At 43.1% G+C, this 13,565-nt stretch overlaps 1 protein-coding gene across 1 annotated transcript in view; it reads left to right on the forward strand.

The window, feature by feature from the left end:
* Positions 1 to 12,280, forward strand: part of LOC121552947 (uronyl 2-sulfotransferase) — a 135,963-nt gene extending 123,683 nt beyond the window's left edge. Inside the window, exons 4-8 of the mRNA XM_041866060.1 lie at positions 4,673 to 4,752; positions 5,060 to 5,213; positions 9,471 to 9,568; positions 9,783 to 9,940; positions 10,174 to 12,280. Coding sequence (XP_041721994.1) covers positions 4,673 to 4,752; positions 5,060 to 5,213; positions 9,471 to 9,568; positions 9,783 to 9,940; positions 10,174 to 10,466 — 783 coding nt within the window. The 3' untranslated portion in view covers positions 10,467 to 12,280. The remainder of the gene's footprint in view (positions 1 to 4,672; positions 4,753 to 5,059; positions 5,214 to 9,470; positions 9,569 to 9,782; positions 9,941 to 10,173) is intronic.
* Positions 12,281 to 13,565: the final 1,285 nt, after the last annotated feature.

Consider the following 13,565-nt stretch of genomic DNA (forward strand, 5'->3'; position numbering starts at 1 on the left):
AAATGCCAACACAAATGCCAACGTCAATGAAAACATTACTGAATGGCAGTAATTCTGAAGGATTTTAAAAAACTGTCATTCTCTCAGAGGGGAGGGACCCCTGGCTTTCTCATGGGTTTTGAGAAGTAGGGGAGGGGAGGACGCGAGGAGTATGCAATTGAGATTCTCCCAACATCTCTCTCCCTTTCTGTTCATCTTCCTTTATTCTAGTGGTATTTTGGGGAAATTAGAAAGCTGACTAGGCACACCTGTCTTGTGGTAGGACCCCTCTTGGGCGTCCTCCATCAGTGCCAGAGCAATAAAAATTATGTTTTTCCTGTGTTTTGTATCATACTGTACAACAACTGATGAAACTAACACTGTAAAAGTGTGTGTTTTTTTATCTGTGTTATTTACTGATACTTGCTGGTTGAAAATACAACTTTCAAATCAGCTGGTTTGCTTTGGCAGGAGTTTTGGCTTGCCTGGTGTTAGCACCAGGCAGTAATTTGGTTAAAAGACCAATAACAAAGAGTTCCAAACCTCTCTGCCAATAACAGCTAGTAATAACAGTTTTCAGTAAATTATTTGATATTTATATTTAAAAAAAACATGCTGCATTGACAGACTTTCTCAGAATCCTGAAAGAGGAAGAGAATGATGATGAATTTCTGTGCTATTCTCTATATGGTCATGTTTCATATCCTCATAGGACTTTTCCATCAGTGTTTAACTGTACTGGAGAAATCTGTTTCGCAAGTTATTTCAACCACTTTTGAATGTTTGAATGGTCAGTAAATGCTAAATAGTCATAAACATTACTGACCCATTAGATTTGAAGTACATATTAAATTAAAGCTAATATTTAAACTGTTAGTTGTTTACTCATTCGTCAAGACTGAATGCGTGGCTGTACACGGTGTCAGAACACCAATAGAATCATTAAGCCTCTGGAAAAGAGAGACCTAAAACACTTCTGTTAACGGTCCACTAACACGTCCTCTCAGAGCAGCTGTGTGTGTGTGTGTGTGTGCGTGCTTGTTGACTTATGCAGATCCCGATTGCATGCTCTCTAAGTTTAGAGACGCTGGTATCCTTAGCTCCAGTCTGTCTGGGGACTGGAGTGTTAGACCATTATCCTTTGGCTAAGCCAGTGGCCTGCTAATGCATTTGCCCAGAACCGACGCTCTCAGCCTGGGTAGCCAAGTAGCCAAGGTCCCCTAGCCTCTGGAGCCCTACTTACCCACATTGCATAGTGATCTGTGTGTGTCTCTCTATAGCAGAGGTACAGGACCTGAGGGAGTGATGGGTTTATTTCAGCTTGGTCAGAAATAGCAACACAGCCTTTTTCTGAGTTTCACTGTGTTGCTATGTGATGCTGGGTTCTCTCTCTCACCAAAGATGCAAACAGACACAGCTCTGCCATGGATCTCATGTACCTGTATACTAGCTACAACAGATACCCAAACATTGAGAAGGTCCGGCTCTGGCTTGGAGTAGCAGACTTTTCCAATACTTTCCAATATAAATAAAAAAGGGGAATGTCTGACTGTTTTGCTGCTCTTAATATTTTAATAAAACATTGGTAATGTACATAAGGGTACTGTGTGTGCCTTCACTGGCAAAATCAATGCCATAAACAATTGCGATACCACTAAGACCAGCTTTTGGTCGATCTTATATCCCTAGTTACGCTCACTGAAATTGGCATATTTGTGCACGTTTTTAAGGACACACCCTCCCATCTCAGCGCAAGTGAGCGGATGTTAGACAGGCAAATTGCTGAACCTGTCGTAAGGGCTGGAAAATGCTAGTGCACCAGTTTTTAAATGACGAAATTGCTAACTAACGTGTGTTTGACACTTGGGCCTTCTTACCGCCAGCCGAAAATAGAGCCATTGGAGTGTTGATTTGCAGCTGAACCAAAAAACACGTATCTGGTTGACAACAGCCTATGTTGCATCAATATTAGTCAGAAACATTGATTCTTGTGTAAAAATTGACTACAACGTGTAAATAGCATAATTTTGGTCATAAAGTCAGTATCTTCCCAAACGTAGATTTGTGACATTGTTACGTTCCTAGATCCGTTGGATATTTGAGAGTTGGGTTTTGATTTCGATCATGCCCACTTGCCCACTAGCACGGGATGGTAATGCCTAGGGAGAATTGTCATGCACGGAGAAACAGCTGTGCAGATTGCGCTCTATCCAATCGTAGTAGCAGAACCTACAGTCAGTGAGACAGACCTGCCTCGGGCTTGTTTACCTGTACTACAGTGTGTAGCTTGTGCTTTATGTACAATAGTTTGACAGCTTGCTGAAGTTGTAGACATATTCTCAGAAATCAGTCCCGAGCGCAGCAGCAGCTCACTCAATAGTCTGCAGTGCACTACTAGCTTTCATGCAAATGTTTTTACTTGAGAAATACGACACCAAACACCTTAGCTAGATGAGAAAAAAAGAAGAAAGCGCAGTGATACTATCAAGAGCAGTGATACTATCAAGAGCAGTGATACTATCAAGAGCAGTGTCCGGGTTTCTTCTTTTTTTCTCATCTTATTCAACTGTTACCATGCACCTGCAAAAAAAGATAGCTCAGATGTGTGAGTCAAATTGTTCCGAGAATGTTAAGAAACAACGTTCTTCTGTGGGAATTTCAGTACTTCAGCATTTCCTGCAGGTTTCCTCATGGTTCTATTTAAAGTAATGTTCTCAAATTGTTCCAAGAACGTTAAGAAAACTTCCCATAAAAACCACAAGAAAACTTTAGTAATGTTCAGAGAATGTTGTAATAATGTTATTTAAAAACATATATTCCGTTATCAGCATCAACAAAACGTTATCCTCTATCCTGTTAGGTGTGTTGGCCACACCCACTAACTGGCCACACCTGATCTAAATGAGTGCTTGTTTCCTTTGAAATGGGGTCTGTTTGGATAGAAAAAAAACAACATGGCATGCTAGCTCCATCCTGGTGGTGCAGTGGAATCATTCCATGGATAGAGAACGTTAATAAAACCTCCCAGGAAAACTTTCAGGGAACCATAGTAAAACATTCTTAGAACCTACCTGCAACCTAAAAATGTAAGTTCCCAGAACAGGTGACATTTTCACTTCCATTCTCAGAACGTTTAAAAATTGTTCCCAGAACCAATGGGAAACAAAAAACATACGTTCCCACAACTTCCAAGGAACCAAATGTGTAAGCTGGGCTAAGACCTCCTCAGCAAAATATCAACATTAATTAGAGATTTCTTGATTTATCTTAATTCTATTCATTCTGACTACTTTGAGAGTGAAAGAGGGACAAACAACAGCACACGCACATTGAACCACACCCCCAAGATCCAGGTTAAAGAAGGATTTTTAAGCCTTGAGACAATTGAGACATGGATTGTGTATGTGTGCCATTCAGAAGTGGAATGGGCAAGTGCCTTTGAACAGGGTATGGTAGAAGGTACCAGCCGCACCAGTTTGTGTAAAGAACTGCAACGCTTCTGGGTTTTTCACGCTCAACAGTTTACCATGTATATCAAGAATGGTCCACCACCCAAAGGACATCCAGCCAACTTGACACAACTGTGGGAAGCATTGGCGTCAACATGGGCCAGCATCCCTGTGGAACGCTTTCAACCCTTTTTAGAGTCCATGCCCCAATGAATTGAGAAAAACACATACAGAAATGGTGAGTTCAGCCCGCCATTTAAAGCTGCTAATCATAAACACTTGTTCCATTCCAAAACACAGTGACTAAAGATGTCACAAAAGATTTCTAATGCTATCACACTACATAACAAGTCTAGATAACAAGCGACTAGATAACAAGTCACACTAGGTATCAAGGCCTCCACCTTTTTCCTTCGGTCTATTTGTCCATTTAAGTATTGTTGTTGAGCTCAGCCAAGGTTATGACAGGGTCAGACCCCAGTAGTTAGGTCGTTGGCCACCCCTCCATCATTTCCCTTTCCCTCCTGTCCCATCTCCAAGCCCCAGGGATCAGGGCCAGGTGTGACCACCACCATGGAGCTCACCTGGGGCTACAGGTCTGGACCTGTCTCTCCATGCAGGCCTGGGGAACCACAGGGGTGGAGAACACTCACCTAGGCTGGGATAATGTGAAACACAGAACTGTGAATGATGATATTTTACAGTACATAATGCAAACATTTCATCGTTCCAATCTCTGCTAGCCGTTTCACAGAATGAAACCTGAAGACAGTGTTTTGGGTAGATGTTTTCTTTTTCTCTGTGTGTTTTCAGAAAGTCCTGGCCATCACCAGCACACTAGATACAGATGGGCTTTATCAACAGGAAGCCCCACTGAGGGCTAACATAACATGTGATGTAATTTAGCTGCTCTCAATAGTGGGAGATGAGGGGATCAGGGATCTCGTTCCAGCCTGTATGACGTGAGGTTCTGGCACAGTCGACATGGGGTCTCCAACACAATTATGTTGATGTTAGGCTCTAGCACAGTGAGATGGAACCTCCTAATTGATTTCTCTGCTGAATCCAACATGTGTAATAAATTACAGATATTCCATCATCGCCTATTAAAGCACACAAGGGTTTAGTAAATATGGGTCTAAATGTACTCTGTGTTTGGTTCTGGTTCCATCCTGGAGAGATATACTGTTTTTGATACAAGTATAGACTTGGACAGTAATTTCTCTTGATGTGTGTGTGTTCAGGTGGACCTTATGAGGAACATCAGCAACATCCCTCAGCCCTTCCTGTACACCAGACATGTCCACTTCCTCAACTTCACCAGGTAACTACAGCAGAGCACACCACGTATGACAACTGACACAGTGATGCCAAGATCTCAATGGCACACAGAATCAGCTAAAACAGTGGAGTTTACTAGTCTTGCTATGCCTGGACAAAGTTGAATTGAAACTGCTCCTATAGTTTACATTTTCACAAAAGCCTTGACTAATGGATATCAAGAGAGGAAATTTAATTTTATGCCCATCTCCTTATCAACTAGGCCCAAATACTGCCCCACTGTGGAAAACCTTATACTATGTGTACACTGTATAAATGTGTGTCCATCCATCTGCCACTCTGTCTGTCAGGTTCAGGATAGAGCAGCCCGTCTACATCAACATCATACGGGACCCCATTAACCGTTTCCTCTCCAACTACTTCTTCCGACGTTTCGGGGACTGGAGGGGTGAGCAGAACCACCTCATCCGAACGCCAGGGATGAAGGATGATGAGAGATACCTGGTGAGACTCCTCCTTTATTGATAGAACTCTATCAACCTCTCTCCCTCTCTTTTTCCATCTTTCATGTCGGGGCCAACAGCCTAGGCCTTTGCTCTCCTGGTCTTCTTTCCATAAGCAGCATCATTAGTGTAATGGTATAAAGGCTAATGGTCCAGAATATTAATGAAGTCGAGTGTCATTCTGACTTCAACAGTAACTGTACTGTATGACTGAGTTATTAGCTTGTACACAGTCCTTCCATGTCTCCACCTGTTTCATCATCAGCCAGGCAGGGGCAATTCTAGGATTTTTTTAGTTGGGTGGCAAAGGGGGGATCAAGAACCAGTCATGGGTGGCCATGGGAAATCAGCAAATTGTGTCACAAATAGCGTTGAAAATTTGCTTAAAATACGGTGCATTGTATTGAAGAACTGTTTCAACTGTTAATTTGTATATCCCCTAATTTATTCAAATAAAAATATTTGAAAATGAACATAGGGGAAATATTCATGTTAGATACATCAAGTTCAGTGGTAACTCCCCCTCCAAATATTTATTTTCCCCTCCAAGGAATTTTTTGAAAGCTGATTTAGGTCTACTGCATTTGTACACCATTTAAAAGATCTAAAATGCTATTTGGAGAACAGCAAAAACAAGCAACAATTACCCACTGTTTTTCTTCTCACCATAGTGGCAAAATGGAGAACTAATCAGGTGAGGTAAAGCATAATGTACTGTATTAGTTACAGCCTTGTGGTATTGGATTTAGGAAGCCCTGCAAGAGTTCCTTGTAGCAGTTCTACAATAAAAACCATAGGTATAGTACTTGAAGATAAAGAGTATGTGATGTGGCATGGGAAGGAAGGGTAACAAATATTTTGCCCCTTGTGGGGCATTCCTCCATCGCTCCCTTGCTCTCAACACAGAACTGCCCAGAACTCAATTACAGACTTGACTGAGTTAGACCACATCTGACAGTTAGTTAGAGACCTGAACTCTGTCTGTCTCTCTGTCTCTATGTCTGTCTGTCTGTGTTGTTTTCTCCTGCAGTAGGCAACTCAATACTCAGTGGTGATATTTGTCTCATGCTTTTCTAATGACATTTACTGCTTTCGTTTCATCCTCAAACTGTCGTTTCTATGTGAGGTCCCATTTTAAGTAAGGTTCAAAAGGTAAGGCATGCAGTGTCGTTAGTGCTGGGCTGGATTGGTATAATCTGTGTAGAGATGGAGTCAGTCAGCTAACATGCAATAGGAATTCCCCTTACTGCTCCTCCAATCACCCATGTTTGTGGGTAGACACACACGTACGCACGCACACACTCACACCAGTGCGTTGTCAAAGGCCCTCACAACAACCATAAAACACATTGAGCCAGCAACATTAGCAAACACACACAGTGAAATGAATATCATCGTGGCTAGAGTGAGTCTGAGTCTGACTGTGGGTAATTAAGTTCTGCTCAGCGTCCCAGGAGTACCGGAGCATTTGAGTTGAGTTATTAAAGTATGCAACGAAAAGGGCCCCCTACTACAGTAAAGGGGGGCTGCCGCTGTGCTACCCTGGCAGGCTCACTTGAGAGTGTGTGTGTGTGTGTGTGTGTGTGTGTGTGTCGTGCGTGCGTGTTAATCCTGTTAGCACCCTAGCCTGGCCCATACGTCCCACTGTGTGTGTGGTGAGTTGCTACTGTGTCAACACCCTTAGCCAATTCAATCTGCACCATAGAATTCAGCAGGGTCTTTAACTCTCTCTTCCCCCTGTAGTGCAGCAGCAAAACAGCAGGCCTGGTGTGCATTAGTCCAGCAGAGCCCTGCTCAGAGCCCTGCTCTGTGTGTACAGGAGGTGTCAATGAAAGAACACTGTCAGTTTCCTCAACCAGGCCTTGTCTCTGCTAATTTATTATTGAAACATTCCTGTGGTAGACTTCTTACCTTTTTCCATCGGCCCCACTCTCTCTTTACAGACAAACACACATGCACGCACGCACACACACACATACGTATACACACGGTCATGTGATCACACACACATTCTCTCTCTCTCATGTATACAGTCATGTGAACACGCACACACAAGCACATGCTTTTGTAGTGAGTTATTTGGCTATGAATCATGTATACTCTAGCTGAAAGAGTGACTGACCAGTGTGCTAGACTGAGAGGGGAGTTGGCTTCTAACCAGGTCCGTCTACCTGATCTACCCTCACGGTTCACTCCCCCCCCAACACACACACACACACAGACACACACACACAAACTTCACAGAGGATGCCCTGGCGGACACCCAGCATTGTTCATGCCAAGGCATCTCTTGTCTTCTTGTCCACGGTCTGTGATCACGGAGGGAAGGAGATGAGGCCCAGAAGGGCTTTAAGAATTGGGACACATTCATTCTTATAGGGTCTCTATTGACAGTAACACAATGCTTGTGTGTTCTGGGTTCTCTTCAGTTCTTGTGGTTCATTTGAAGCCTCTTCTTGTTGTTCTGCTCGCGATTGTCAGTGAATGTACCTACCCGGTCCAAATGCAGAGCAGCAGATCTGAGAGACCGTTCAGAGGAGATAAAAAAAGCACACAGCATTATGTGTGGATTTATTTAAAATCAAAGTTTAGCTTGAACTGATATCTTTATTAATTTAAATGACTGAGAATATTGCTTCCTGTGTTAACAGGTCTGTCAGTCAGTCAGTCAGACAGTCAGTCAGAGGTTTATTGCCCCCTGGTGGGCTACTGAAGGAATTATATACTCTAAAACTATCATCGACAAAGACAGGAAGAGACGGGTGTCCTTTTCTCTCATATTGTTTTGACCGCAGGCTTTGTGGGTTTAAGAGGAAATGAATTATGTTTTTTGGGTGGAGTAATAGAGAGTTTGAGAAATTGAAGAGGGGTGGAAGCGCAAGAAAGAGCTTGGTCTGTTCTCAAAGCCCCAGTACATCTAGGTTTCATAGCGCTTTCGTTAGTGTTACATCATTGTGGCGTGGCCCCAGTCTGTCTCTGTGTGAATACAGGTGTCCACTCAAAGCTAATGAATGATTAATGAAGCTGATATGTCATGTTTCCTGCAAGGTCTGTGTCTTGGGTTGTGACCTGACTGTACACCAGGTGTCCCAGTATCATTAACACCACAGAACCCCAGACAGGCCCAGAGCTGGGTGTAGTGTTTAATAGTGGGCATGTGGAACGCAACTCATCACTTTCTGCAACCCCCCCCCACTGCTTCTGGGCCCTGAGAAAACACAAGGCCTGGGCCTCTGGTTCTCATTCTCTCTCTCTCTGGGTCTTTCTGGCTTAGCTTAACCTCTGCGGTGAGGCGCCTAGGCTCCCGCTGTTAACTTGACAAATTGCAATTTTCCAAGTAAAGCTGAGGGCATTCTCACCTATCAGCATGGAGGCAAGACCTCCTGCTTTTTTTATTGTCAACACCCTTTTCCCCATTTAGACTTCAAAAATGTTTCTCAGTTGAAACATGTACCAGTGTTTTGATGTGTGTGTGTGTCTTTCATGTGTTTATGAGTGTTGTGTTGTCCAGGCCTTGTTGCTGTCTATACAGCTTACATCACCTGACATGGGTTTAACTCTTGGGTTTGTAGCAGAGAGAGAGAGAGAGAGAGAGAGAGAGAGAGAGAGAGAGAGAGAGAGAGAGAGAGAGTGGCTGACCACTCCTTTATGTGTTTTTAATCATTCTCTCTCTTTCTTTTTTAATTTGGTCTCAGTGGGCCTCCCTCGTTCAGCCCACTGGCCTAGGACGTTTAATTTTTTTTTCACTGAGGCGGTGGGTTATTTTGACAGGAGGAAGAGAAGATGGTGGGATTGGATTGGGATGTTGGTAGCATGGCCAACATAATGTGGATAGCTGAGGAGACCAAAGGTTGCCCTCGTTTTCTGTTTGATTGGTTTGCATTACTGGTCAGTTAACTGTCATCATTCTGGACAGAGAATAATAGCATCAACCTCTGACTACATTTTGCTCTTGCACTCCCAGATTACCTAATATCTGAATTGTGGATATGAAGCTGCATGTCTTATTTAGGCTGTCAGAAAGTGGTATGGAGCTAGAGTGTCTTTACCAACGATAACCATGAGAAAAGCAGTACGAGGTCCTAAGAGAGAGGAAGACTTGGTGAAGGGTTCCCCCTAGTGAGAGTAATGTAGAATTACAGTAATGTTTTCATTTCCCATTATTCTTGCAGAAAAGTAGGTGTCAACCTGAAGATGATTGTCTGTCTTTCTGACTGTGTTTCTGATTGGCTGTCTCTTCTGTCTCCCTCCTGTCCAGGACATCAACGTCTGCATCCTGGAGAATTACCCAGAATGCTCCAACCCCAGACTCTTCTACATCATCCCGTATTTCTGTGGACAGCACCCACAGTGCCGGTAAGAAGATCTGTATTGCACCAGCGAATCAGGCTCCAAATTTGGAGTAAAGAAATGTTGTAATAGTTACACATTGTCCTGGCTGGTATTCATATTTTTGCGACTGGTAGTGTTCAGTAAAGTATTAGTGGTATTAGAATTATCATTGGTTATCATTTCCTCTGGGTTGCCAGATATTTTCCTCTGACTGTGTCTGTTGTTCTGTGCGTTTCAGAGAGCCGGGAGTATGGGCTCTGGAGAGGGCCAAACAGAACGTTCTAGAAAACTTTCTTATCGTGGGGATCCTAGAGGAGCTGGAAGATGTGCTGCTCCTTCTAGAGAGACTGTTACCTCATTACTTTACTGACGTACTCAACATCTACAAGAGCCCAGGTACAGACATACACAAGCACACCCTGGCCTGTAAAAACCTTGTTACACTGGGTTTAAATCATTCACATTTAAAGGAATATTTAACACCAAAATCAAAGTTTGTCAGAAGTGTATTTTCATACCTCAAAAATGGTCTACAGTAACTCTTCACCTTGATGGCTGACAATATGTCTTCTCTTCACATTTTAACCATACTTCCTGCTCTGTTTCTTTGTTTCCGCCCCTTCCTGCAGACTACAGGAAGATGGGGAACATGACTGGCACGGTGCGTAAACACACACCCACTCTGGAAGCCCTTCAGGTGCTATACCACCACATGCGCTACGAGTACGACTTCTACAACTTCATCCGAGACCAGTTCCACCTGATGAAGAAGAAGATTGGCCTAAAGTCGGTCTCCCGACCCACTGCCCACCAGGCCTCCCTCCTAAGAGAGCTGGCCCTCCAAACTCCAGAGCCCCTGGACGAAGACGAGGAGCTGGAGACCGACCTTGAGGACGCCAACAGCTGGTTCGTCCAGCCCTGACCGTTCCCGTGGCGACTGAAGACTTTACCAGCGGCTGGTTGGCTGGAGGTGGCGTGAGAAGGGGGCAGGGAATATGCCCTGTCTGTCAGCATTCCCAGGAGGACGATTGGTTGGGGGTGTGTGGATCCTGATGCCCGTGTTTTTACGGGCTCCATTTTCCGTTTGGCTCGGACTCTCTGCTCACGGCTGAGGACCTTGGGAGTGGGCGGATGGATGGATGGACGAACTGCCATATTTAAAGATTGACTAGAATAATGGAAAATATTTGTATCTTTAAAAAGCTAACTTTGGTTGCTTTAAGGTTTTATTTTTTGTTTTGTTTTGTTGGTTTGAGGCCATCCTGTTGGGGGTATCTCCGGGTGAGATAAGACGAGAGATTTGGACCTATGAACTCATTAGGAAATGTTTTCAATGTTGAGGGAAGGGCTGCATCTTTGGTTCAGGAGAAATTCAAAGACACCAACAAAGGTGCTGGGAAGATGGGGGGGATGGGGTGAAGGATTGGGGTAAGGTGTGAGAGGGTGAAGAGGGGTGGAAGAGAGGATGATGAAATTGGAGGAGTTGTGTGTAACAGGTCTATTGTTAGTGCTTGACCACTCCGTCTTTTCCCCTTATTTTCTCTCTCTCCCCCACACTCTGCCTGTTTTAAGGGCCCTGTTTTTAAAGTGTGATTAAAAGTGCCAAACTGTTTAATGCTGTTTCATAGTCATAGACTTCTCTAAGTGCCAAACCTAACCAAGTGGGGTCAGACTATGGTGGGGTCAGACTTCCTATAAAAACCCTGTTTAGGAGGATCCACTGCTCACAGTGGGGGGGTGACGTGGTTTAGCTCAAGTGTGACAGTGTCTATGCATAACACAATCGGTTTACTTTGCTTAACAGATGTCGAAATGATTTAAGATCGTCAAATGGCAAGAAGAGCACCCAACTATGAATTCAGAGAATTCCAAATGTGTGTCTACGATTGGATTTGACATTTGTCAAACTGACAATGTATGAAGATGGGTTGAGTATTTTGGGACATAACTTGGGAAATATTGAGAAAATATGATGTTGATTGGTGAAAATGTATGTTTGTCCTCAAATGTTGATGTCTCCATAAGACAGAGCATTGATGTTTGACATCCTACAACAACAAAAAACACTCAAATGAAAAAATGGTTTAAAAGATCGAGCTGAGGGATGAAATTTTTTTAATCCAAAGCTTTACCTGAACTCACCAAATGAAATGACTATTTGTTTAGTCTTAACACACTGCACTTAATCTTATTTGAGGTTGTTCAACTTCGGATTGTTGGTTACAGTAATGTCTACAACTTTGTTTTCTCTGTTTCCAAACTCTCTCCTGACTCTCAGGTCTACAGGATTTCATAGTGCAGCCATGGTGTTACACTTTGGCCATTTTAAATAACACAACACCCAGAGAATAAAATGGCCACAACAACAAGCTATTACCTGGTATTAGTACCTATGCCAGTCTAATATACAGATTATGTGTGTAGGCCTATGTAGTCGTTGTCATTGTCTTCTGTGTGGATTTTCTTTTTGACAGTTTAATTTATTATTATTATGTATTCATTTGCATTCCAGATAAGATTCTCAGGAAAAAAAAAAGGTTTCTTACAAAGTTGAAATAATTTGTACTTTTAGGATTCTTACAACTATCAAGTTATTCATACTATCTAAAGATGAGTCAAATGTCCAAAATAAAATATGAACAGCTTAAAGAAATGGCAGAACTGTTTTACAATGAATGGAATCCATTAATTTCAATCTCCTCAGACCGTTTTCAAAATAAAAACCTAATAATTGCAGTTGCTGTCTGTACTTTCCCTCTCATTCTTATTTATACAATAAAGGAGTGCTAGCCTATTCTTTTCTAATTCAAGAGGATACATTTAATGTACATTTACCCACCTAGCTCTGAATCCATGAAAGAAATGCAGCCTCTGTTAGGTGCTAACAACATGATGAACCAGAAGTACTAGGTTATTCCGGTGTAAGTGCTGTTCCAGTTCCACCTGATTAAGAAGAAGATCTCCTTCCTGAGAGTAAAGGCACAGTCTTCAACACCCCAGAGACCCTGAAGAAGGACGACCAAGACCCCAACAGCTGGTTGGTTACCACAGAAAAAGATGACACAACCATTGAGCAATGATCAAATCTGGAAAGGAAAGTTTACGTCAGAACACTGTCAGTTTCCATTGACACTAACTAATAACCGCCATTGTTGCTATTTTGGAGTTGGAAGCTTACTCCTCCATCAGACGTCATTGTGAATCTCTTGGGTGCCCTGAGAACTGCTGTAATGGACAGTGGATGAGATTGGCTGGACGTGGAGCGATGAGGGGGCGTTTGCATTACATTCACAGAAGGAAGATTGGCCAATGCTGATCCCAACTTCAGGGAAAAATAAGAGACATGGATAGAGGGTTTGTGGGGAGTTGATGGGATGAAGGAATTGGTGTGTTGAGAGGAAGACCAGGAGATAGGAGGGAATGTGGAGGGGTTGTTGGGGTCTACAGACCGTCTACAGCTGTTGAGCTATTCAGGGAGTTGGCCCACAGAGAAATCAGCTCTCTTCCATGTATTTGATTGTAGCTCCCACACTGACTAGCAGATGGCGGCATCTCCAGTTCAGCTTGACTGACAGGTCACCCAAGTCTTCAACTCTCTAAGTCACCTTAGGTGAACTCTGAAGACGTTGTCCATATGGAGTAGATATCCCACTATTTCCAAACTCCACAAACAATGTCCTTATGAAAAATAGAGTGGATATGGGTTTTAATCAATCAATTTTATTTTATATAGCCCTTCTTACATCAGCTAATATCTCGAAGTGCTGTACAGAAACCCAGCCTAAAACCCCAAACAGCTAGTAATGCAGGTGTAGAAGCACGGTGGCTAGGAAAAACTCCCTAGAAAGGCGAAAACCTAGGAAGAAACCTAGAGAGGAACCAGGCTATGAGGGGTGGCCAGTCCTCTTCTGGCTGTGCCGGGTGAAGATTATAACAGAACCATGCCAAGATGTTCAAAAATGTTCATAAGTGACAAGCATGGTCAAATAATAATCAGGAATAAATCTCAGTTGGCTTTTTC

Source organism: Coregonus clupeaformis, chromosome 36, assembly GCF_020615455.1.
Source record: "Coregonus clupeaformis isolate EN_2021a chromosome 36, ASM2061545v1, whole genome shotgun sequence".
Classification (NCBI taxonomy): Eukaryota; Metazoa; Chordata; class Actinopteri; order Salmoniformes; family Salmonidae; genus Coregonus; species Coregonus clupeaformis.